The sequence below is a fragment of the Myxocyprinus asiaticus genome, chromosome 13 (assembly GCF_019703515.2).
Source record: "Myxocyprinus asiaticus isolate MX2 ecotype Aquarium Trade chromosome 13, UBuf_Myxa_2, whole genome shotgun sequence".
Classification (NCBI taxonomy): Eukaryota; Metazoa; Chordata; class Actinopteri; order Cypriniformes; family Catostomidae; genus Myxocyprinus; species Myxocyprinus asiaticus.
This window is the reverse complement of record NC_059356.1, coordinates 4,055,435-4,083,290: the sequence shown is the minus strand read 5'-3', so window position 1 is coordinate 4,083,290 and position 27,856 is coordinate 4,055,435. Positions and strand designations below refer to the sequence as shown.

Sequence of the window (27,856 nt, the reverse complement as noted above, 5' to 3'; positions counted from 1 at the left end):
CGTTTTCACACCTGGCTTGTTTGGAACATTTGTTTCAGAAACTGGTGTGTTTTCTCCCTTAGTTTTGTTTGTTTAGGCATTTATGAACATAGCAATTGCACTCGGATCCGCACTAAAACAATTGGTCCGAGACCTCCTGGACGAGGTGGTCTCAGGCCGATTGCAAACGAACTATGGAGTGGTTTGCTTGTGGAGAGAATGCAATCGGACAAACGACCTAAACACTATCCCTATAAAAAACATGAACATACCTGGTGGGTCTTTGGAGAAGAAATCTGTAGGTCAGCATGTCACTGTTGTAATGACTTGCTACATGTAATTAGTTTGTTTTCGGAATCTGCTCGCATTCAATCCATCAATATGTGTAGGGGAATATATGTAGAGAATTACAAATAATTAGTTTTGGAATTGTCTGCGTTTCTCCACCAATATATGTAGGATAAATTACAAATTATCATATAAGAAATCTGACTAAAAATTCTCCACCATTAAATTAATTAATTAATTAACACAACAGGCTTGTTGTATCCGCTCACAATTTATATGTAAATAATTTAGCTCAAGAAGGAAATTATGATTAATTCACAAGAATGAATGTTTACGTCTTCTCAACCTGTGGCCCACGTGGAGTTGATTTGACATATCTGACAACTCTTTAGAGTAATACTATTCTCATGGCCATATATATGTACAGTATATGCATTAGAAAACACAGAACGATCTTTTAGAGTAAAGGGAAGAACTATTTATCCAAAATATACCACAGTCAATTTCTCTTCAAACACAAACAAACTTTGTCTAATCTGCAACATAAAACTAAACTAACACACAGCCAAACATGAACACAAGTTAATGAATGAGTTTTGACAGAGAATGAATGAAATAATCTGTAACAGAAAAATTAACTTTATGGAGTCTATAGACCTCACCTTAAGAATCATCAATGCTTAAATTAGTACGCCGTGATGTAAGATCGGGTTCCTCAAATTATATTAAAGTAACACCAGCACTTTCAGAAAATGTTTGTAGGTACTTGTACTTGTGTTACATTGTTTGGCGTTGAAGTCAATGTCCTTTGGCTTGGCTTGTGGAAGTTTTGTTTAGTTCGATGATCTTGAAGTTTAGATGAAGCTTTGTTGTTTTCGGTACAAATCAATTATGCAGGCTGGATTGATGATGGAAAGACTAGCAGAGTCAAAGAGACAGCTGCAGAAAAAGTTTGCAACTTCTACATTCTAGAGACTTCGCAGACTTGGAGAACGAGCATTCCCGAAAAGAAGAGCCGTGCCTCAGTCCTTTTCCCAAGGAGAACGTTGTTTATTCGAGGTGGGGAGTTTTGTTGAGGTTGGCCGCAGCCCAAAGTTGTCTTGAGCCAATCAGAAGTGTCTTTGGCAATGTCAAATGGTCACCCTTTCTCAGGGTGATTTATGAGCATTGTTCTTAAGTCTTTCCAGTCTCCCACTCGAAATAGGGCAATGTTTAATCATGCATTTTAATATCACAATTACGCTAGCTAAGGTATATCAGAAAATATCCTTCACTAGAATTCAAGACATGCAAAATGAAACTCAATGACAGTAAGCATGATGTGCTTAAAATAAATGATTACCTTACTAGTGATACAACATGAATAAAACAAAATTAAAAATGACAATGTTCAAATTTGTCAGTTACAACAGTGATTACAAGTCATAACACATGTTTTAAAGGTTACAATCAGGTTAAACTTTGTGAGTTTCCCACATTTTGGCATGTTTGTACACATGGTTGTGTATTTTTGCAGCAAACAAATTACAATTCTTACAATTGTGCTGAAGTTCATAATATATATATATATATAGAGAGAGAGAGAGAGAGAGAGAGAGAGCGATGAGATGAGATGAGAAAAGCATAAGTTTTGTCTCCAGCTAAAGAGAGTACAAAAGTTCAGATCCAACAGGGAGTCGGTTTGGATCAGAAATGACTGTCTCTGAAAGGAACAGAGGAGTTTTAGTTCTGATCGGTTGCGGTTTCCATGGTAACAGTTCTCTCTCTATCTCTTGCAATGTTCCTGCCAATTGTGGGGGTTATGATCATTGAAGGGGGTGTGAATGAAGTTTGTGTTCTTCCCTGGACAACCATTCCTTGTTTTGTGAATGTTAAGGCTAGGTAGATACAGGTCAGCTCAGACTTCTTGGCACCAGTCAGAATTCCTCACTGTTTAATTGCTTAGAGTAATTTCCCAAAATTAAAGGCCTCTCTGTGTAATTTTCTTAATATCCTTTTACCTGGCTACTCAGGTCCAACATTCGTCTCACAAATTCGTCACAGATTTGGTCTGAAAAGGCCTTAAGGCTTCTCCCCAGTGTGTATTCTCATGTGCATATAAAAGCTTCCTCTACTCATGAAACCTTTTCCACACTGAAGGCAAGTGTAACTTTTTTCTCCAGTATGATATCTTACATGATCCTTAAGGCCTCCACTCTTTGTGAAACTTTTTCCACACTGATGGCACATGAAAGGTTTCTCTCCAGTGTGAATTCTCATGTGCACTTTAAGGTTTCCTTTAGATGTGAAACTTTTGCCACACTGATGGCATGAGAAAGGTTTCTTTCCAGTGTGTAAGAGCATGTGTCTTCTAAGGCCTACTTTATCTATGTAACTTTTCCCACACCGAGAACATGTCATAGGCTTCTCTCCAGTATGAAATATTATATGTATTTTAAGGGCTAATTTGTCTGTGAAACTGTTTCCACAATGATGGCATTCGAAAGGTTTCTCTCCAGTGTGAACTCTCATGTGCACATTAAGGGTTCCTTTAGACGTGAAACTCTTATCACACTGAGGGCATGTGAAAGGCTTCTCTCCAGTGTGAACTCTCATGTGCACATTAAGGGTTCCTTTAGATGTGAAACTCTTACCACACTGAGGGCATGTGAAAGGTTTCTCTCCAGTGTGAAATAGCATGTGTCTTCTAAGGCCTAATTTTTCTATGTAACTTTTTCCACACTGAGGGCAAGTGAAAGGCCTCTCTCCAGTGTGAGTTTTCATGTGCTTGTTAAGATTTGTATTATTTACGAAACTCTTCCCACACTGAGGGCATGTGACAGTGCTCTCTCCAGTGTGAATTTTTGTGTGCACATTAAGGTATCCTTTAGAAGTGAAACTCTTCCCACACTGAGGGCATGTGAAAGGTTTCTCTCCAGTGTGAAATAACATGTGTCTTTTAAGGCCTAATTTGTCTATGTAACCTTTTCCACACTGAGGGCAAGTGAAAGGCCTCTCTCCATTGTGAGTTTTCAAGTGCTTTTTAAGACTTACTTTATTTACAAAACTCTTTCCACACTGAGGGCATGTGACAGTGCTCTCTCCAGTGTGAATTCTCATGTGCACATTAAGGTATCCTTTAGAAGTGAAACTATTACCACACTGAAGACACGTGAAAGGTTTCTCTCCAGTGTGAAATAACATGTGTCTTCTAAGGCCAAATTTGTCTATGTAACCTTTTCCACACTGAGGGCAAGTGAAAGGCCTCTCTCCAGTGTGAATTTTAATGTGATTGTTAAGACTTGCTTTACGTGTGAACCTCTTTCCACACTGAGGGCATGAGAACATGCTCTCTCCAGTGTGAATTCTCATGTGCACATTAAGGGATCCTTTACGTGTGAAACTCTCTCCACACTGAAGACATGTGAAAGGTTTCTCTCCAGTGTGAATTTTTATGTGTTTCTGAAGACCATCTTTCAGTGTGAAACTCTTTTCACACTGATGACATGAGAAAGGTTTTTCTCCAGTGTGAATTCTCATGTGGTATTTAATACTTTCTTTCCGTGTGAAACTCTTTCCACACTGAGGGCAGGTGAAGGATTTTTTGGCTTGACTTTTGTTTTGTGAGGAATTCTTCACAGTCTGTGAGCAACTAAAAGATTTTTCTCCAGTAATGAAATGACGAGGATTCTGATGTTCCTCCTTCACTTCATTCAGTTCTTGACTTTCCTCCTTCACTTCTATCGGTTCTTGATTTTCTAGTCTATTCGTCAAGTCTAAAAAGAAAACATCAATGAAACACAATTAATGTGACCTTCAATGTAATAAAAGTAATCTACAGGGGTGAAGTATCTATTTTTATATCATATTTGTCAAATTTAATTGCACTTTTTAGGTGCAATTTTGTCATAGAGATTGCAACTGCGATATGTTTAATATTTAACATCTCATGTTGCTGACACACGTGCAGTATCAAGAGAGTGGACAAACCATTTGCACGACCCACACAGCGATAGGGGTTCCATCTCATGCTGGCTGGCAGAGGCCGACGTTGACAGATCACAACAGGGTTATTCCTGCATTAAAAAAATTTTCGGTAGCTGCCGAAGCGGAATTATATGAAATCCAAATTCATCTTGCTTTGCCTCTTTATTAGTGCAAAATATGCTTCTCACGTGGAACACGGATGTGCGCAGGGTGATTGAAAACTGGTTTTGTGCGAGTGTTGCGCGATCCACCAGGAATCACACGCGTGATGCACTGCTCTATCCTACTGTATCTTTGGAGCACGCAGGTGCAGGTGCACGCGTCAACCAGGCTTCCCTCGATTTTTCAGCTCCGGTGACAGGATAGTGCAGAGCGGATCACATGTGCGATTAAACTGGGCTTCTCTTAATATAGTGGCACAGACGACAAAACTAATGCAACCCATTTGAATTCTACATGAGAATTATCTATTTTAAAGCACTATGGATAAAATTCAACCATGCCAAACGACAGAACTGACATTCTGAACAGCACTGATGAAGGAAAGAGAAAACACCTGCCCTGCATTAATTACAAGACATTAAGGCTGCAACTAACGATTATTTTGATAATCGATTAATCTAACGATTATTAGAATGATTATTTGACTATTCGGTAGATTATTGCAACAATTAATCATTAGCTCTTAACCGATTATTCAGCTTGTGCCCCGACTTAAAAGGTTGTATTAAACATGCTTACTAACAATAAAGAGGACAAAATCATCTTTTAAAAATACCTCTAAATGACATTCACTGAATTAAAGGGAAAAAATACTTTTTATTAAGTTTAATTCAGTAAAGAAATTCACTGCAAAACATCCTATTGTTATCAAGTGTTTTTGTCTTGTTTTCCATTTAAAATAGTCTAAAAATCCTTAAAACAAGATACATTTACTTGAGAAGTAACATATAAGATATTTAGACTTGCTTTAAGAGAATGTATCTTAAATATAAGTGTATTTTGAATATAAGTGATTTTTTCACTTTGTTATACTTCTGCAAGTGCATTAAAGAAAATATACTTATATTCAAGATCTATTCTCTAAAAGCAAGTCTAAATATCTTATCTGCTGCTTCTCAGGTGAATGCATCTTTTTTAAAGGATTTTTAGATATTTTCAAATATTTGTATTTTTAATATTATATTCAACATTCTCCGATAACAATTTTTTCTTCTGCAGTATAACTGCTAAAGTAAATGTACATTTTTTAAAAGGAGTTTTAGATATTTATATTGGAAAACAAGCCAAAACAAAAACAAATCAAAAATGTATTTTGTTGCAGTGTATATAATGGGGCGAAGACTACCCTCTCTCACATTTCTGTTCACTTCAGTCCATCTTTAACTCACAAAAACAAACTCTCTCTTATTAATAAAGCTGCGTATTGCCAATTTTCTTCATGTTAAGAAATGCACAATGACGCATATTATGATTCAATAAGTCACGAGTCATCATGTAATAATCTTGCTGCATTTAAGTGTGTGTGCTGTAGGGATGAGCGTCCCACGACAGAGTGTGCATCAGCCGGGTGCAGTTTCAATCTCTCCCCCTTAGATCAGGACACTGTGCGCTGACTGCACAGAGAAATGCCAGTTTTGGAGTTTGTAGTTATTTACATGATCTGCTTCCGTATTATTTGAACTTTAATAAAGCTGTAATGCATTAAATATAACTGCATTAAAGATGTAATGGGGTGTTTCCTTTAAAGAGCTCCGGCTCCACAATGAGAGTGCTTCTGTATTTACTTATTTGGTATTTTTGCATTATAATTCCCTCATACTTTGCGATCTACATCACCTGAATCTGTTTGGAAAGTTTAGAGTGCATCTGGACTGTGAGCTGTGTAATTCTTCCTCTCCTCATTCAGGTGCGAACTGTAGTGCTGCTCTCGCGCATCATCATTAGAGTTTAATGTGATCTCATGTTATGTTAAATGACTTTAAACGACTATTCGACTATTTGTCGATGTTGTCAATAACGTCAACTATTCGTTTCAGCCCTACAACACTTTACCCGTACTATTTTATCACAGTAAAAGGTGACAGAATTTTTCATTATAACTGTGGAAGTTGTATTTAAAAAAGTTGAAAATGTGTTTAGGTTATTATTTTTTCATAACAATTAAACCGTTTATTTTTTAAAGAACAATTAACTACCTAACTAACCACAGTAACAAGGAGCCATCTATGGTCTTACTTGTGATTATGGCATTACAAATGCAACTGTTAAACAATGAAAGAACTATAGTAAACATAAGAGCATGTACAATGTGGAATAAAAGTATGGACCTTTGCAACTATTTTAATACATTTCCTGTTCTGATGATGTTTGAGATTAGGAAACAAACTGGCCTGGTTTGGCAGAAGATATTCCTATAATCAAAATGATTCCCAAATCATTAAGAGTCTGGTAAAAGGAAAACAATATCTGTTTTGGAGTAGGAAACAAACATTTCCTCTATAGAAACACAGTTCCCAAATCAGTAGTTGGTTTACTCATGAATATTATATAGACCTATAGAAATAAGGTGTTAAATTAGTCTGATTTCCCACAACAACTTGAAGTACAAAAACTCTGTTGAATTCAGAAGTTTCTAGATGCTCAGATGATCAAAAATATAATTTTCATTACAAACATAAAAATGCAACTACATATCTTAAATATTAATTGCTATAGTGTAAAAAAAATAAAAAAAATAAAAAACCTGCATCACGCATGTGATGACCATGTACGTCAGCCACCACGGAAGACCACTTCTGACCCTGGAACAACCCTGCACAAGACCTGCCAGTTCTTACTGATGTCATTTCCCCTGCCACTTCAGCAAGCAGGAGTAACCATTGACTCCTTTACAATGTTTTTTTTTATTTATTTATTTACAAAGAATACTCTCCTGAACTGCTATTAATTTCCTTTTAACCACTTCATTTGTAGCATTAAATATTTGTGACAGCAAATTAAAGGAATAGTTAACCAAAAAATGAAGATTCTTTCATTATTCACTTACCCTGATGCCATCCCAGATATGTATTACTGTCTTTCTTCATCAGAACACAAATAAAGGTTTTTAGAAAAATGTTAAAGCTCTGCAGGTCCTTATAATGTAAGTAAACAGGTGCCATCAGGCTGCTGGCTGTTTGACGGTCCAAAAGGCATATTTAGGCAGCATAAAAGTAATCCACATGACTCCAATCAATAAATGTATCAATAGCAAATCGATAGATTGGTGTAAGAAACAAATTGATAATTAAAACTTTAACGGGGGACGGGGGCGTGGTCGTGTGTCTGTCTGTGGGAGAGAGAGCGAGTGGTAAGGCTCCTCACCTGGGTTGTAATTATCTCTAACACCTGTCTCTTGTTATAGTGATGACGGAGGGAGACATAAAGGCCACCAGCTCACCAGAGAAGAGGAGAGAGAGTATGAGCTTGACACTTATTGATGATCTGACTGTGTTCAAGAAAAGATTATTTTGTTACCTGATTGAGTGTATAGGCTGCATTAAGTTACTCAGAACCTGAGGCGAAAGGAAATAAAAACCTGCACTGCTTCGTTGCCTCCTGTCTCCTCCATTGCCCAAAAGAACTTGTTACATAACATAATACAAAACTAAAACAAAAATTGTCTGCATTGGTTTTAAAATGTCTGTCTGTTATTGCCCCAATAGATCTCATATATGTCAATGGCTAAAAATGTCAAAATCTGTTAATACAGATAATCTTGAATATTCAAAACGACGTAATACCAATCAACAGGTGGACAGTAACTAAATGGTTCACTCCTACCCTGGCTGAAAGTTTTTCAATTGTCAGATGTTTATTTATTTATTTTTTGACAGGGGAAAAAAAAAAACCTACATTGTCCAGTTTTAGAGAAGACCTAACTGGGGTCGTAATGTTTTCACGTTTAGAATCAGTGTTCATCTCGTAAACATTATTACTGACAAAAATGCACAAGGTGTTTTGTGAATCCGTTAAGAAAGACGAGACAGAAAATCTGCACTAACAATGTTTTAGAAGAAGAAAAACCCTGATGAAAAAACCTTGTTTACATGATCCAGTCATAGTACTTTGAAGATTGTACCATGTGAACTGTAAGAGCTGAACACCGGTAAACAAAATCTTTTTCAAATGCATCCTATATACTGTATATGAAGTTAATTAGATACACTGACAACACAAATAAAATATTGTGCCACCAGCGGTTATGCAAGTGACGTAAATATATCAACTTACATAAAAGACTTTGTGAAAACATTAAATAAATTCCTGAAATAATCTTGTTTAATGAGTATAGTAAAGTAGTAGATCCTTAGTCAGGGGCGCACTGGCCATAGGGAGAACCAGGACTTTTCCCGGTGGGCCGACTGCGAAAACGGGGCCAAGAACCCTCTAAAGCTGGAGTCGATTCCTTCCGGGGAAACCTGTTGACTGTTTATTTCCTCGACCATTGAACTACACATTTCAGAAGCCTAATAGCACTAATACAATTTACAAAATTATTATAAAATGACTGCATCTTAACAATAATCAATCTGACTCCGAGTCAAATCCGCTCCGTTTGTTCATCTGTATGAAGCAATCACACAAGCTCTTCAACACATCTGCTTTCCAGACCTGGATAGTCTGCCGGTATTTTACTTTGGATTAAACTAATAATCAAGTAACATGCCAAATTTGTGACAGTAAATTGGCATACAATAACAACTTCCCTGATGTTACAACACAAGTCTGCAACAAGGAGATCGCAGAGTTGAGTCAGCTTCCCAGTTCACATCAATTAATCGTTATGTTAAAGTTTAAATGATCTGCACTTATAAAAGCGAGAATCTAAAGCTTCTCTACTCGTTCTCAACATTTTTACAGTGTTTTATAAACTTTGGCATATATTTATTTTTTAATTAGCCTACATTTTACATTAAAATTATATAAATAGTAATTAATAATTCAAAAACAAAAATGTTAAATACATGTTAAAAATGTGTGTGTGTATATATATATATATATTTTTTTTGTTTTTGTTTTTTTTTATATTGTATGAAGTAAACCAGTACAACAATGTGGATTTTTTAATAAAACTGAAGTGAATTGTTTGGACATTTTATTCAGTGTACAAAAGGTAGTGGACAATAACTGTACATTATAATTTAAACCACTTTCTAAACAAGAACTCATGAGTGGTAACAGACAATTACAATATAGGTTAAATGGTGCTTTTAAGACTATTTTCGGTAGTTTTTGAAATACATGCACATGAACTCAAACTTCCCTCAGATTTATCTCATGGGATTAGGTGTAACGATTCATCGATCCAATAATCAACGATCCAATGTTAGCGATACAATGCGTAAATATCAATATAGAAATGTATTTAAGATGTATCTTTATTTTAATACTCTCATGTCAGCCTCATCCGTACGCATTTCCATCAGGCCATGAAGCAACCTTATTACATTCATTTCACTTTATGAACGCTAAATACACTTTTCATGTGGGACAAGGATGTGAGCGGGGTCTGTGAAGCCAAATTGTGCTCTGCTATCCGTGCGCATGTGTCAACCGGGCACTCCTTAAAATGCGAGATCTGGTGACAAACGCAGAGCGGCTCACATGTGCGATTAATTCGGGCTTCCATCGATATCGTTGCGCATGCGACCCATTTGAATTTTACATGAGAATTTGCTATTTTAAAGTACCATGGAGCAGTTCAACCATCATGTGAAACATCAGCACTAATGAGGGAAAGAGAACCTTACACATCAACACCCTTACTAACATTTATCTCAGTTAACTGTAACAGAATTTTTCATTACAACTGTGGAAGTTGTAGCCAAGAAAACCGCGGATAGCACGGACAGTTGGAAACAAGTCATGGGTATGTAAGTACTTTGAGTTTGATTAAACTGAAAAATAAGCTGTAATCAAACGATTGATGATCACTTGTGTGTGACGTTTTATATTATTATCTGTATCATTTTATTTCAACATCTGAAGTACCTTATTTTGTTGTGGATGTCCTAATGTGCACTTTTCAGAGAGCTCAATAAAATATTCAAATTATATTTTGGTTGCATTTGAGGGCAAAAAAATAAGTCATTGATTGTGTAAAATAGGCACATAATAAGGACCTATTAATAGTAAATGTCATTCATGCTATTATAAACAGTGCAAAGAACGCTTTGTAGTAAGCTATTTATTATGAGATTTAACTTTGCCTCCAGGTTTTATTCGGAATCAAAAAAGAATCAAATAAATAAGTCTGGAACCGACACTTGTAATAGATTCCAACGATTCCAAAACCAGGAATCGGAATCGATTCCCAAATTACTGGTATCGAACAGCCCTACGAAACTGCTTCACAAACTCACACACAGGAGAGTTTATTAGTGATAACATGACAACATGAAAAAGAGGGCTCGCGCCCATTTATGCGCTCTATATAAACGTCAAGCTCCATTGTGCATTCACTTCATTGCAGATTTGAATAATAATATTACATTTATGTTGTTGATATAGCCAATTAAGGCTCATTTATATATGACGCATTTGAAAATTGGTGATTAAAAAAACCGGTTCAGTTTACCGGGGATCAGAGTTTTCATCTCACAACATGCAGCTTAGACTGGAAATATCCTCACAATACCATGACTGGATCATCTGAACAAACAAGGTTTTATTCAACAAGGTTTCTCTTCAAAATGTTGTCAGTGCATTGGTAATATCTTGCAGTGTTGTTTATTGCTCATCATATTTTCTATTTAATGATTTTCCAGCTGTTTATTGGTATTTATTCATGGTTAATAAAGGAGTTTAGCTATATTAACAGAATCTGACAATCTGTTATAGTTTTCACCATTTATGTGAAGGCTACATGTTACTGACATATCAGATAGGCTGTATGGCGCAATAACTGACAGAAATGTTAAACCATTGCAAAACGATGTCAGAACGTATTTATGTCATTTTGGGTATTTTGTGATATTTCACAAAGGGTTTAATTTTTACTGAGTGTTCAATTATGCACTTTTTAAAGTTTGATCTGTAATAAACAGGTAATTTGCATGCACCCCTCCCTCACCCCCTTCAACCACCCTATAACACCATTCACCGGTGGAAATTAGCCCTTAACAAAAAAGGTGGTAAAAAATTGCAACCGCAACAGTCCTAATGCACAGCTGCACTTTAACTAAGTTAAAATAGGCCGGTGCCATAACAATGTGCTATGTAGCACGTAATCCTAATGAAATTTTTTTGATTACTTTTGTGCTGCCTTTATGTTCTTTTGGAGCTTCAACATTTTTGTACCCATTCACTTGCATTGTATGGACCTACAGAGCTGAAATATTCTTCTAAAAACCTTCGTTTGTGTTCAGCAGAGGAAAGTAAGTCAGACACATCTGGCATGGTATGAGGTGGAGTTCATGATTAGAGAATTTTTATTTTTGGGAGAACTATTCCTTTAATGATGTAATGCTTACACTTTATGCAGTATACAACGAGACTTTGTTTTATTCAATTAAAATATAAACGCATAAAATAGATAAATGAATTAACAGTTAATTAGCAATTATTAGTAAATGCATAGCCTACACTGATTTGTATAGGAGCCTATGCAGCCCTCTACATAGCAAGTAAATCACTTGCATATGTGACCAATTTTCACGCTATAAGACTAAAATAAGTATTTTATTAGCCACGACTGATTTGTGTAGTGTCGAAGAAGAACTTAAAAGGGTCATGACATGAGGAATTACATTTCCTTGACATACTGTATAAGAGGTCATTGTACTATAAAAACATACTGTAAGTTTCAGAACTCAAAATTTCCTCCTCAGACCAAAAAGACCTTTAGTTGAAACCAAGCTGCCAAAATGACTCATTCTCTACTTAATCCACATTGTGATGTCACACTGTGTAGACGCTTGCATCTGACTACCTCCACAACAACACATCAACCACAACTTAACCTTATCACTTCCGTAGCCCTGTACAGTAGCGGTGAGCAGTGAGATGGCAATGACAGAGAGCAGGTTAGTCAAGAGCAGAGAGCCAATCAGAGCAATGGGAATTTATGGTCAGGTCTTAAAGGAGAAGCTGCGCCAAAACCAAGTGTTTCTGACAGAGGGTCAGAATGAGGGTGGGAAATGATCATGTTTTTCAAATATATGCCTGTTTTTTGTGATTTTTCATTTTATTTTTTTTACTAATATTATAAGTGAACCTCAAGGAACATATTAAAATAATTAAAAAAATAGCCATGTCATGACCCCCTTAAGCACCGCTATCCTTTTACTGAATAAGAAGCCGGCAATTAAGAAGCTGGATTCCGCCACATCTTTGACAGCCTGTTGTGTCTCGTGAGCGCACCCTGAAGGGAATTGACCGTATTTGGCTACAGTGGGTCCGGATTTGTCATGATTGCTGTTAGAAGGTAAAAGTGTTGCAAACCTCAAGAGCTTATAAATTTAAATTTGAGAATGTGTACAATAAATATTTGTACAAGCAAGTCATACACATTTTACAACTAAAAGTTTCCTTTTGCTTGGTTCTGTGTATTTTATATCCACAGACGAGACCCAGGCACCCCATTTTCATTTCATGTCTCTTTTAAAAACCTTTCTGTTATTCACAAACTTAATGTAAATCGTACAAGTGCATATAAACATGTTACAAAATTTAGTAATGTAGTATGTGTAATAAATGTGTAAATTAATAACTATTTAAAAGGAACAATCATACATTGTGAAATATTTTAACTTGAGAAAACACTATAAATATGAAAAAAATTAACAAATTGGCTTGTGCCACATAACTTGTTATTTTTGTAATATTATTATAAATTCTATTTTTATTAGGTTCCAACCTTGTGAAAATTTTGTTAAAAAATGTGTATGAAATTTCAAATAGTGACAACAGCTTGTATCATTATTAAAAATACAATTTCATGACATCATATAAATTGACAGAATGTGAAATTTGTACACAAGTTAAAATGTGATTAAAAGGATCAAAAGCGAAATATTAAAATAAAATGTACAATCTTGCATACTATATTGTGTGAAATTATAAATATCAAAACTGATATGATGATGATTCCCCCTTCTCAGTTATCTTAATATCTTTTTTAGTTGCATTATGTTTACATGTTGTCAAAAGTCTGGCGAGTAAAACCAAAAATTCACTTGCCAATGGCGATTCTTTCTACAATGTGTCCGTAGAGGGCTGCTACGAAATTAGTTATTATTAATTTATTATTAATATTAGTATATTAATTCAATACATTTTTTCCAAATGTAAGTTTTTTTTTTTTGTTTTTTGTTTATTACTTTATACTTAAAACAAGTTAAAAAAAATCTCTCTGAAAACAAATATTAATCTTTTGTGCAGTGTAGCTCAAGTAAATGTACCTTTTAAATGATTTTTGGACATTTTTATTAAAAAAACAAGAAAACAAAACAACTAATAAAAAAGTCATCTAGAACAAATGAAGAACTTCTTGCAGTGTACAACAGGCTTAATCTCGCTCACCTTTTTGTTAACTTGATTTCACGCTAACTCCTAAAAGCAGCTCTGACCACACAGAGAAATACCAATTTGAAGGAATAGTTCACCCAAAAATATTTTTTTATTTATTTATTTTTTATAATTTACTCAACCTTAGGCCATCCAAGATGTATCCAAGTTTCTTTCTTCATCAAAAGATTTTTAGGATTTCATTTCAGGCCTCCTACTTTAAACAATGCAAGTGAATGTACTCCATTTTTTGATGGTCCAAAATACATATTTAGGGTGCATCAAAATAATCCACACGACTCCAGTCGATAAATAAAGTTCTTCTGAACCCAAACTATTGATTATTTTGAGAAACAAAACAATACTTATATACTTTTTAACTGCAAATGTTCACTTCCATACGTCTCTGTGATGTGCGCTCATGAGAGGGATGACGTAAGCTCGTTGGTAAGGTCACGTGTCACGTGGAGGAGGCGGCAAGAAGCGCATCATTGTTTACAAGAGAAACTTGCACAGAGCACAGACCAAGCGCCGTTCACAAACCAAAACAGTCCAAAACAATATAAAATAAAAAATTATTTCCAAATAATAATAATAATAATAATAAAAAACATTACAGGTGATATCACAGAAGAGAAGCTTCACAAACTGAAGAGGTAAAAGGCGAAACAACAGGGTAAGCAATAAACAGATATCGACGAAGATCAAGAGCAAATACAGACAGGTAAATAAACACTGCGAGTCCTTTGTGAGAGACTTGACAGTGAAGTGGCGTGAAGGTGAGTTATTTATGCAGGCAGTGATGAGTGAGTGAATTGAGTGCAGGTGCGGTGAATTAAAAATCGGGTGATGAGGAGCGGAGTGCTGAGGGAGGCGTGACAATGACAAAGTTTTCACACATACCTGAGTTCTTTGGAAAAACAGCACGGGCACAGCCGATGAATTCAGATATCGACCCTTTGTTTCTTTTGATGGTTCCTCAATCCTCAGGTGTAAAATATTCACTGTACACCCTCCAATATCTGAGAGAATGTAGGGGTGTACTGATATCCAGGTTCAGTGTGATAAGCCAGAGCTTCAATCACTCATGATCATGCATAGGCAATCGATGAAAAGATAATATTTTTCATTTTCTTTGGGGTTTCTGAAGGTTGAAGAATCCAGAACAATACACTTACACAAATACAAATCTACAGAAAAGACAATTCAACTTTCGCACAGTGCTCCTTCTCTTGTAAACAATGATGCGCTTCCTGCCTCCTCCTCCACGTGACACGTGACCTTACCAACGAGCTTACGTCATCCCTCTCATGAGCGCACATCACAGAGATGTAAGGAAGCGAACATTTGTAGTTAAAAAGTATATAAGTATTGTTTTGTTTCTAAAAATAATCAATCGTTTGGGTTCAGAAGAACTCTATTTGTTGACTGGAGTAATTTTGATGCACCCTAAATATGTATTTTGGACCATCAAAAAATGGAGTACATTCACTTGCATTGTTTAGAGGAGGAGGCCAGAAAGGAAATCCTAAAAATCTTAAATTCTGTTTTGATGAAGAAAGAAACTCAGATACATCTTGGATGGCCTGAGGGTGAGTAAATTATCAGCAAATTTGCATTTTTGGGTGAACTATTTCTTTAAGAATGTGTACTTATTTACATGTCCTGCTTCCTTATTAATAAAACTTTAAAGGATACAGTACAGGTAAAAGGAAATAACACTGGGGTGTTTTCTTTTTTTACACTACAACATGCAAATTTTGCTTCCGTGGAACGCCAGCTTCCCTTCACGACAACATTTACTCTGTATTTTACTTACTTAGTCTTTTAGTATACAGCCTACATAACGACCCTTCACTTCAGTCACCTGTTTCCCATCAAGGCATACAATCATGTGCTGACTTACATTTACATTGTTATTCTTGGCAAATATACTTAACAGATACCACCCTAATTCCAAAAAAGATGGGGCACTATGGACAATGCTAATAAAAACAATGAGTGATTTGTAAATTCTATTCACCCTGTGCTATATTGAAAGTTCTACAACAACAATTTATTTGATGTTTTACCTTGCAAATGTATTGAATTATTTTTATTATTTTTTTAAATATACACATTTCAAATCAGATTCTTGCAACATGCTCCAAAAAAGTTGGGACAGTCGAGTGTTTACCACTGTGAAACATTAGCATTTCTTCTAATAACACTTATTAAGCATTTGGGCACTGAAAACAAGTTGGTTAGATAGTGGAATTTTCCCCCATTCATCCATTATGCAGGTCTTCAGCTGCACAACTTTAAGGGGCCTTTGTTGTTGTGTTCTGCGCTTAATAATGTAACAAATTCTCAATTGGAGACAGATCAGGACTGGAGGGCGGCCAATCTAGCACCCACACTCTCTGCTTACGCAGCCTTGCACTTGTACTCCGGGCAGTATGTGGTTTGATGTTGTCCTACTGGAAAATGCAAGAACGTCCCTGGAAAAGATGGCGTCTGGATGACAGCATATGTTGCTCTAAAATGAGTACATTTCTTTTTGCAATAATGGTGCACTCACAGATGTGCAAGTTAACCATACTGTGGGCACTGACACACTCCCATACCACGACAGACACTGGCTTTTGGACCTGATGCTGATAACATCTTGGATGGTCCTTTTCCTCTTTGGCCCGGAGAACATGACAGCTATTTTTTCCAAAAACTATTTGACATGTGGACTCGTCGGACTCAGTTCCACAGTTCTACTTTCCATCTCAGATGAGACCAAGCCCAGAGAAGTTGGTCGTCGCTTCTGGACAGTGTTGATTTACGGCTTCTCCTTTGCATAGTAAAGCCTTAAATTGCACCAGTGGATGCAGCAGCGAACAGTGTTGACTGACAAAGGTTTACTGAAATATTCCCAAGCCAATGTCATGATATCTATTACAGACGCATGACATTTTTTTAGATAGTAAAGTCTGAGGGATCGGAGATTACACGCATTCAGAAGTAGTTTTCCAGCAGGATGCCAAACCACATACTGTCCAGATTACAAGTGCATGGCTGCGAAAGAAGAGAGCGTGGGTGCTAGATTGGCCTGCCTGCAGTCCTGATCTGTCTCCATTATGAAGTGCACAATACGGCAAGAAGGCCCCGTACAATTCTGCAGTTACAGACCTGCAAAATGGATGAATGGGGAAAATTCCACTTTCTAAACTTCACAAACTTGTGTTTTCAGTGCCTAAATGCTTAATAAGTGTGTGGCAGACAAGCCTCTTGTTCATCGGAAAGGAGGAAGCGGGAACAGGGTTATCAACCAAAAAGACTTTAATAACACAAACATAAAATAAAACTGCTTTTCAACTAAAACACACACTGACACACACACAGCGGCTGGGTGCGTGTCTCTCTCTCTCTCTCTCTCTGGCATCTCCGGCACCTCTCTCTCACGCTGATTGGGGCAACTCAGTGCCAGGCGTGCATCCTCACGGCCCGGCCAAGCCCTCCTCCTCGTCACATACCCCCAACGCCCGATTCAGGCCGGGGAACCAACCGGCCTGACGTACTCTCTCCCCCCCTTCCTGGAGGGGAGGAGTTGCCCCTTCGGCCGTTCTGCTTCCTCGACTCCTGGAAGCAGAGTAGGATGAGGGGAGGGAGAGGGGAGAGAGAAAGAGAGCAGAAGAGCCCGAGAGATAGAGAGTGAAAAAAAAAAAAACACTCCGGTTCCGCCATTCGGTCCTCATCCAGCTGTGCAGCAATCCTCCACGACGCCGGGCGATGGAACTGGACTTCACCTCCTGGCGGACGGCAGCGGGCTCTTCCGCCTCCTGGCGGACAGCAGCGGGCTCCTCCGCCTCCTGGCGGACCACTCCATTACCACCGGATCGTGTATCCGTGTATCGTCTTCCTCCAGTCCCGGGTTTCGGCACCAGTGTGGCAGGCAAGCCTCTTGTTCATCGGAGAGAAGGAAGTGGGAACTGGGTTATCAACCAAAAAGACTTTCATAACACAACATAAAACTGCTTTTCAGCATTATCAAAATACACTGACACACACACACAGCGGCTGGCTGGATGTCTCTCTCTCTCTCTCTCTTTCTCTCTCTCTCTCTCTCTCTCTGGCATCTCTGGCATCTCTGGCTCCTCCTTATCTCTCTCTCCCACTGACTGGGGCAACTCAGCACCAGGCGTGCATCCTTACGGCCCGGCCACGCCCTCCTCCTGGTCACAAAGTGTTATTAGAAGAAATGGTGATGTTACACAGTGGTAAACACTTGACTGTCCCAACTTTTTGGGAGAATTGGGGTTGTAAACAGGTAGTTCAAATGATAGCTCACACAAAAATGACAATTCTGTCATGATTACTCTACCTTATGTTGTTCCAAGCCCTTGTTAATTTCTCTCTTCTGTGTTTCTCAATTTAAGTGTTTCTCTTCACTCTCCAGCTGAGTAGAATTTTACACAAAGAATTTTTGCTATTTCTTCCTTTTTTGTTAAAGATGGCACAATGTAAAGAAGCAACTAGAATGCTCCAAAGTCACACACTTGCGCTGAAATTCTGAACAGTAGCAATAGTTATATCATGTCTCTGCAAGCGAATTTACGCCATCTGCACGTCGAATTACAGCCCTCTACATTGTGAGTAAATCACTCGCATATGCGACTACATTTTGCGCTATGTGACTAAAATATGTCTGCTATTAGCCATTGGCTAGTAAATATTAACATTTCACCTGCCAGTGATTGAGTTGTGTAGTGTCGAAGCACCAAGATACTTTTACTGAATAAAAAGCAGAAGATTAAGAAGCTGTATTCAGCCTCATCTTTCCCTGCATGCTGTGTCTCATGAGCACACAGGAAAACAAGTTTGTGTCTCATTCAACTGAACTCTGAACGTCTCATGGAATCGCACCACGGACTTCACCCAGAGCAGCTTTCTTGAGAGCATGTGAAGATGAACAGCTACTCAAGCACTCTGATGTTCGCGCTGTCTACAGAGGCTTGCACCAAACTCCTGAATGCAAAGTTTTCACGTTTCACTTTAATTGAACCACTATGTAATTGCAAATGTCTCTGGTCATATAATAGCAATACATGTTGGCTGGGTTCCAAAAAAAAAAAAAAAGATTTTTTTTTTTTGTTATTTAGAAATTTTTTGATACTTAAAATATTATTTTAATTATTTTAAGCTTTATTTTTATATTTTGCATTTGACTGTCATACATACGCTTTTGAAGCCTGAAAAGGAAATCATTTAAACTTGTTTTATTGTATGACCCAAGCAAAATTTGTATAAATTACTTTGTTGTGTGCATGAAGCACACAGTGACAATTTGTATGACAATTAATTGTCATATTCGTGAAAGCCCAAAAACAGGCAATTAATCATCATAATCGCAATTATTTGTTTGACAATTAATCATCAGCAAAATTTCATAATCGTGAAAGCCCTAATTTTTATTATTAGGTTCCAACCTTGTGATTTGTTTTGTTAAAAACGTGTATGACATTTCAAACAGTGACAACAGCTTGTGTCATTATTAAAAAATACAATTTCATTACATCCTATAAATTGATGGAATGTGAAATTTGTACATTTTTAAAATGCGATTAAATTGACAAGGTATATTGCATACTATATTGCGTGAAGTCATATACTGTATATGAATACTATATATACAGTATGTGAAGATGACCTCTTTCTCGGTTTTCGTAATATCTTTTTCAGTTGCATTACGCTTGCATGTCGTCAAAAGTCTGGTGTGTAAAAACAAAGATTTACTAGCCAATGACGATTCTTTCTCCAACATGTCCGTAGAGGGTTGAATTAACATGTTTATACATCTTTAAGTTCAACAAATATGTGAAAATGCTCTTCCTTTGCTCATGTTGCGTTCAAACTAAACTCAACAAGCATTCAATAGGGGCCTGGGTAGCTCAGCGAGTATTGATGCTGACTACCACCCCTGGAGTCGCGAGTTTGAATCCAGGGCATGCTGAGTGACTCCAGCCAGGTCTTTAGGTCTCCTAAGCAACCAAATTGGTCCGGTTGCTAGGGAGGGTAGAGTCACATGGGGTAACCTCCTCGTGGTCGCTATAATGTGGTTCTCGCTCTCAGTGGGGCAGGTGGTGAGTTGTGCGTGGATGCCGGGGAGAATAGCGTGGGCCTCCACATGCGTTACATCTCCGTGGTAACGCGCTCAACGAGCCACGTGATAAGATGCGCAGATTAACGATCTCAGATGTGGAGGCAACTGAGATTCGTCCTCCGCCACCTGGACTGAGGCGAGTCACTACACCACCACGAGGACTTAGAGTGCATTGGGAATTGTGCATGCCAAATTGGGGAGAAAAAAAACAAGCGTTCAATAAGCTGCTGAATGCAGTACACATGCGAGCGTGCAAGAGGGAGACGCAGTAAAGGCGATTTACATTTACATTTATGCATTTGGCAGATGCTTTTATCCAAAGCAACTTACAGTGCCCTTATTACAGGGACAATCCCCCTGGAGCAACATGGAGTTAAGTGCCTTGCTCAAGGATTTACACACGCTGATTCTGGAAAAAAGATTCCCGCCTTTACGGTTTGATAATCGCACTCAGTCATATCGCGATTTCATTTTCATTTCTATTAATTGTTCAGCCCTAATTCAAGGACTTTCAAAGACCTAAGTCTATTTTCACTAGACATTCCATGCCTTGAATCGAAGTGTCTGAAATTCAAGGACTTTCAAGGAGGGTGGGAACCCTGATGAAAATAGAACAATAACTTTTCAACATACCACTGCAAAAAAAATTATATCAAATCAAGTGCTTCAGTAAAGATCCTCACAGCATAATCTAAAGCACAACACTGTTCTTATTTTTGTCAAATAAAGTGCTGCAAAACAGAGCATCACATTATAAATGAAAAAATTAACAAAAACTTCTATTCAGTTCAAAAGCAATCTTGCTTGTGAGATATTGCTTAAATAATAATAATAATTATTATTATTATCATTATTATTATTATTAAAAATAATAATATATTTACGTGTCTGTGTTTTAAAGATTATTTGTCAGCTCATATAATTTTATAACTACAGTCATGAAATCTGTTCAACTGTCTGAATGTAAAGAATGAAGAATGAACACCAACCTGTTTGTTCGTCAGTGTGTTCGGTTTTAATTCTGCATGCTTCTGGATAAGCCATATCTTCACTCTCCTCTTTAATAAACATCTTTACAACAGTGTCACACAGATTTCACTTGTTTCCTGGAGTTTTACAATTCTCCCGCCGAAAACAAACACTACAAATAAAAATGGTAAAGTCACTGAAGAAATAAAACAGATGAAATCACTGTGGAAATAAAACAGATTAAGTCTCTCCATTACTCATTCTGTGCGGAGAATCTTCTTCTTTCGTTTTTTAATGGCGGTTCGCAAACTGAGTGCATTACCGCCATCTACTGTTAGCACTGGATTAGAGACTATCCCTCTTTAATCCCCTCCTCTGGACCTATCAGGGCTCAAGACACCGCTGACGCTGCGAGGAAATTATATATATATATATATATATATATATATATATATATATATATATATATATATATATATATATATATATATATATACAGTTTATACCTTACTATATGTACTATACGATATACATAATCTTTTCAATTCCTTCATTAATTACTTGTCTAACTTCTACCTATATTCTATCAATTAGAGGTGTGCTTTTCAGGAACTGTATTAGTGGTGATATACTGCTTCCCATTTCTGGATTTAAGAGACTCTTTTATGTTATTTGTTGTTCTCCTTTCTTCCGTAATTCTTCTAATAGCTTATGTCTTTCCTCTGTATACCTTCTACACTGCTTTATTACATGCTCTATAGATTCACTGACCCCACACCGATCACACAATCCTGTTGAATGTTTTCCTATTAAATGCATCGTTATATTAAGTCCTATATGTCCCAGTCTGAGTCTTGAAATTATACATTCTTCTCTTCTATTCCTACCCGAAGTCCTTCCTCTTCCCACCATTGGTTATGTTGCATGTAAATGTCTTCCCTTTTCTTCATTATCCCAACACTGTTGCCATTTTTTATTTGTCTTCTTTTTAATTATTGAGTTCTGATCTACTATCCATTATTTGCATATGCTTTGTCATATGTCTGCATCCTCATTTCCCTCCACTCCAATATGAGCCGGAACCCACACAAACTGATCTTCTATGTTTGACTGCTGCATTATATATAAGATCTGAAGGATCTCCACCATAATATCCTGTCTTGTGTCAGACTGTGGGGCATCCAGATGCCAAACTAGAATCTGAACAGATGAGAGCATGACTTGAGCCAATATCATATATCTTTTGTATAGCTATCATAATGGCTATAAGTTCTTCTGTAAACACTGAAACATGATCAGATATCCTTTTCCCTTCCGCCACTATCATCATTGGGATAGTATAAGCAATCCCCACCTGTTCTTTGGATCTTTTGATGCATCTGTAAAGACCTGTGTGTAATGACCAGATTTTGACCAGATATATTCCCTCACTATGTATACCTCTTGAACATTTTTTCCCTTGCCTTGCATCCAACAGAGATAAATCAACACTTGGTTGAGGCAAGATCCACAGAGGTATTGGTGGTAATATTACTATTGTTGTACATTTATGCTCGCTTAAGTTCATTTCATGTACTAAGTCATCAACAATCCAACCAAAGCTAGTATTCTTGCCTTTTCCATATTCCCAACATGCTTCTAAGACCTTTTTGGTAGGGTGATGATCCTCTTGACCGATTTCTCTTCCCAGTCCGCCCCTGTCTACATTCCTTCATCTGTACCAGAGGGCCCCATCATCTGCAAACAACAACTTACCTATATTACTGTCAGCTGTAGCAAATACATAATTAATCATGAAAATATACAGTAAAGGGCTTATGACACTCCCTTGGGGGGGTCCCATTCTCTATCAAACCACTATAAGTTGATCCATTGCCAAATATTCTAGATGAGCTTACTCAAAAAGGCTTTGATGCAAGAGTAAAAAATCTGTTGAGTGGAGAAGTTCATATTTGCAGGAACATCAGGTAGCCTATCCTGTTTTTGATTTTGTACCTATTGACAAAGTGTCAGATTAATTCATATCATATATAATACGTTTCCTCTTAACATTCTAGAGAGAAGCAAAGAAACAAATGAGAAGGCCTTCATGGGTAAGGAGACACAAAATATTACTATCACAGTCACATGATTAAATAGTTTTTAATTTAGACTACTTCGTTGTCAGTTCTTTTAATTCAAAGTGAAATGACTGTTTAATTGAAACTCCTTACTGATGTTTGTATCACAGATGCAGCACAAGTATTTACTAAGGCAAAGTATTTAATAAAACCTCAGGTTAAGAAATGCAAGTTTCCACTCCGTGAGAAAGGAAAACCCTTATTAAAGGTTAGTTGTTGCAATTATTGTGGCATTGTCAATGTGTTTCACATGTCCAGTGTAAAATTTAAGGATTGTTACCAACCAAATATTTCTATTGTACTGCAAGATAAAAATTACTCCCATGGAGTGGAAACCAAAAACATAAAAAACCACACACAAAAAAAAAAAAAAAACAGGACGGTATCAAAAATGTATTCTTTACGAGGCTCCACCAAGAATCATAGTCACCGGCACCGAGGGCTATGATGAACTAGTAAAGATTGGCCAGGAGGAATTTTGGATCGAGGAGGAGAGAGAGGGGAGTACATTTACTCTCTGCCAGGCAGATGGCACAAGGTGGACAAAGGAGCAGTTCCATCAGGAATATGGATCTGTTTCAGAGATCACAACACCTTGGAAAATAACATTTTATATCGGATGCAGAGAAATGGGTATTGTAGATGTTGGTAGTAGATATTACATATTTTTGTGTTCTGAACTTTTCTTGTTTTGATACTAATTACATCTTGTGTCATTTCTACAGATATCATCTGCCTTGGTGAAACTACTTCAGCATCAGGTATGTACCATGATATTTTCAAGTCAATGCATCATAGTTTGTGATCTTGTATTTTATTGTCATGGCCTAATAATTTTTAATTTTATTTATTTATTTGTTGCTCCATTCTTCAAGGAATTGATGAAAAGTGAGAGGACTTGGATCTGGTAAACAGTATTTTGACTCATTTATTTTGTTTGTGTAAACACATTTTTTAAATGTTTAAATAAGATTTATGATTTTGATGGCTGTTTGTAGGATCTCCAACCTAAGAGATCCAGATGTGTAGACCCAGGAGTAGTGAGATCTCATGGTACACATCAAGGTGCAGAGAAGTTCTTAAGGTTGTTAGAGATTGATAAATGGGGGTATAAGAAGATCAACAAGTGCTTTTCCAAGTCCAGATCCAGGGTCAGAGAGATATTTGAATGGAGGTACAGAAACAAGTGTAGATCCAGATTCAGGTGCAGCGAGATCCACTAGTGCTGACTCAGGTACTGGAAAATATGAATATTTTACAGACACACAAAAAAATGTGTCATTATATTCTCTTCTTTTTCTCATACATGTTACTAAAACAAGAATGCTGATATTTTTTACATGGAACACACAAAGATAATTTTAGAGGAATTCTGCAGACAGCTCAAGTCAAATTAAATACTCAATTCTAGCAGCAGAAGGGATTTACCTTATGAAAATGGCTGCCTTACTGCACATTCTCTGCTTATTGCACACCTACTTACCAGATAAGGAAATAAATGAATCTGAAATTTTGATTTGGCTTAAAATTGTTATTGTGAGAAGAGTTTCTAGAAACACTGAACCTCCAGTTTGTGTTAACATTGTGATCTACAGTAATTTGGTGTTATTATTAGTGTTTATTGTATATTTTGCAATAATGACTGCCTGACTGTTCATTATCAGAATCAGAATCAAAATGAGCTTTATTGCCAAGTGTTCTCACGTACACAAGGAATTTTTTTTTGGTGACAAGTGCACACAGAACATTACAGTGAGACACAGAATATAAAACAAGGTAAGAGTATAAATAGACACACAAATAATAGAACATAAAACAGAATGGCGTATGTATATGTGCAAGTGGTAATGTATGTGCAAGGTAGGGGAATGTACAGTTATTGAATTAAATATGTGAATTTACATATGTACATGAGATATGTATTTACATTATTGCACTATGGGGGAGACCTGAGGCAGTTTAATTGTTCATGAGGAAAATGGCCTGAGGGTACAAACTGTTCTTGTGCCTGGATGTCCTGGCACTCAGTGCTCTGTAGCGCCGGCCAGAGGGCAACAGTTCAAAGAGGGAGTGGGAAGGGTGTGTGGGGTCCAGAGTGATTCTACCTGCATGTTTCCTCACTCTGGAGATGTACAGGTCTTGGAGGGTGGGCAAGGGGGCACCAATAATCCTCTCAGCAGTCCTGACTGTCCGTTGTAGTTTCCTTCTGTCTGATTTGGTGGCTGAACCAAACCAGACAGTTATAGATGTACACAGGACAGACTCAATGACGGCCGAGTAGAACTGTGTCAGCAGCGCCTGTGGCAGGTTGAACTTCCTCAGCTGGCGAAGGAATTACAACCTTTGCTGAACCTTCTTCACAATGGAGTCTATGTGGGTGTCCCACTTCAAGTCCTGAGAGATGATAGAGCCCAGGAACCTGAATGAATCCACTGCTTCCACAGTGCTGTTCAGGATGATGTGGGGTGGGTGCATGGGGATTTCTCCTATGTCCACTAAAATCTCCATTGTTTTGAGCATGTTTAGCTCAAGGTTGTTGTGACTGCACCAGACAGCCAGTTGATCAACCTCCCGTCTGTATGCAGTCTCGTCACCGTCACGGATGAGGCCAATGACCGTGGTGTCATTTGCAAACTTTAGGTGCTTGACAGTGGGGTCCTTTGCAGTGCAGTCATTCCTGTACAGGGAGAAGAGCAGTGGAGAGAGAACGCATCCCTGAGAAGCACCAGTGCTAATAGTGAGGGTCCCGGATGTGAGTTTCCCCAGTCTTACTAGCTGCTGCCTATCTCTCAGAAATCTGGTGATTCATTGACAGATTGGGGTGGGCATGGAGAGCTGGGTCAGTTTGGTTGAGAGAAGATCAGGCATGATGGTATTGAAAGCTGAACTGAAGTCCACAAATAGGAACCTTGCATAAGTCCCAGGTCTGTCGAGGTGTTGCTGGATATAATGTAGTTCCATATTGACAGCATTATCCACAGACCTGTTTGCTCAGTATGAAAACTGAAGGGGGACCAGCAGGGGTCCAGTGATGTCCTTCAGGTAGGCCAAAACCAGTCTCTCAAATGACTTCATGACCACAGACGTGAGCGCAACAGGTCTGTAGTCATTAAATCCTGTGATTTTGGGTTTTTTGGGGACCGGAATGATGGTGGAGCATTTGAAACAACAGGGGACTTCACACTGCTCCAGTGACCTATTGAAGATTTGTGTTAAGATGGGGGCCAGTTGGTCAGTGCAGAGTTTCAGACAGGCAGGTAAAACACCGTCTGGGCCTGAAGCTTTCCTAGTCTTTTGTTTCCGAAAGACCCAGCACACATCCTCCTCACAGATCATAAGTGCAGATTGAGAAGCAGGAGGGAGGAGGAGGGGGGTTCCAGGAGGTGCTGGTGTGTATGTGAAGTGAAGATTAGAGCGGGGGAGGGGTGTGAGACTGGGCTTTTCAAACCTGCAGTAAAACACATTCAGTTCGTCAGCCATTAGTTGACTCTCTACAGAGTGAGGGGGAGTTGTCTTGTACTTTGTGATGCTTTTCAGGCCTTTCCACACAGATACAGAATCGTTGGCTGAAAACTGGTTTTTCAGCTTTTCAGAGTAGCTTCTTTTAGCCACTCTGATTTCCGTAGTCAGTGTGTTCCTGGCCTGGTTGTACAATATTTTATCCCCGCTTCTGTAAGCATCCTTTTTGGCATGACGAAGCTGTCTAAGTTTTCCTGTAAACCATGGTTTATTGTTATTGAATGATAAAAATGTCCTAGTAAGTATGCACATATCCTCACAGAAAGTATCACAGTATCTGTGAGCTCGTCCAGGTCTGTGGCTGCAGCCTCAAAAACACTCCAAACAGTGCAGTCAAAGCAGGCTTATAGTTCCAGCTCTGTTTCATTAGTCCATCTCTTTACAGTCCTTACTACAGGCTTAGCTGATTTTAGTTTCTGCTTGTAGGTCAGGAGAAGATGAACCAGACAGTGATTAGAGTGTCCTAAAGCTGCACGTGGGACAGAGCAATATGCATCCTTTACAGTGGAATAGCAGTGGTCCAGTATATTTCTGTCTCTGGTGGGGCATGTGATGTGTTGTTTGTATTTTGGCAGTTCACAGGTGAGGTTAGCTTTATTAAAATCTCCCATAATATTAATAAGTGAGTCCGGGTGTTGTTGCTTCATGTGATCAACCAGCTGTTGCAATGCTGCATCACGCATGCTTGTGGCGGGATATAAACACTCACCAGAATGAATGAGGGAAACTCCCATGGGGGAGTTGAAAGGCTTACAGTTGATGAAGAGCGCTACTAAATTCCACGCTGTTATATCTGTACACCAACTTTCGTTGATGTAAAAGCATAAAAAAAAGCAAGTTCCACCGCCTCTCATTTTCCCTGATGATTCCGCAACGTGATCCACTCTGAACAGCTGGTAGCCCGGCATATGAAATGCGCTGTCCGGGATGGCTTCATTCAGCCAGGTTTCCTTGAAACACAGAGCAGCAGAGTTAGAAAAGTCCTTATTTGAGTGAGCAGAAGTTGTTCATCCATTTTATTGGTGAGGGAGCGGACATTCGCCAGATGAATACTCGGCAGCGGAGTCCTAAAGCGAAGCTTTACCGTTGACGAAGCTTCACAAGCGAGCGTGCATCTTTTGGATAGCTTGTAGAGCACCGCTGCGCCTCCAACTAAGATGTCTAATAAAACATCAGAATAATCAAACGCCGGCAAAAAATTATCAGGTACGCTCTGCCAAATATTCAGCAGTTCATCCCTGGTGAAACTGATTGGAAAAGAGTGACAAAAAACATGACAAACAAACAAAAGTAACATAAACTCTAGAGAGCTCCACACTGAAGCAGCCATCTG

The 27,856-nt window shown here is 38.0% G+C and overlaps 1 protein-coding gene across 11 annotated transcripts in view; it reads right to left on the bottom strand.

The window, feature by feature from the left end:
- Positions 1 to 27,856, bottom strand: part of LOC127450331 (gastrula zinc finger protein XlCGF57.1-like) — a 296,850-nt gene that overhangs the window by 27,877 nt on the left and 241,117 nt on the right. For 4 of the 11 annotated variants that reach the window (XM_051714351.1, XM_051714352.1, XM_051714353.1 and 1 more), the window contains exon 2: positions 14,689 to 14,807. Coding sequence is in view for 6 of the 11 variants with exons in the window: in XM_051714345.1 (XP_051570305.1) it covers positions 2,329 to 4,022; positions 20,905 to 20,986 (1,776 nt within the window). In the remaining 5 variants the exon portion in view is untranslated. Of the gene's footprint in view, positions 1 to 561; positions 4,023 to 14,688; positions 14,808 to 20,904; positions 21,164 to 27,856 lie in introns of those variants that run through there. The other 7 variants (XM_051714346.1, XM_051714347.1, XM_051714357.1 and 4 more) reach the window with 6 other exon arrangements.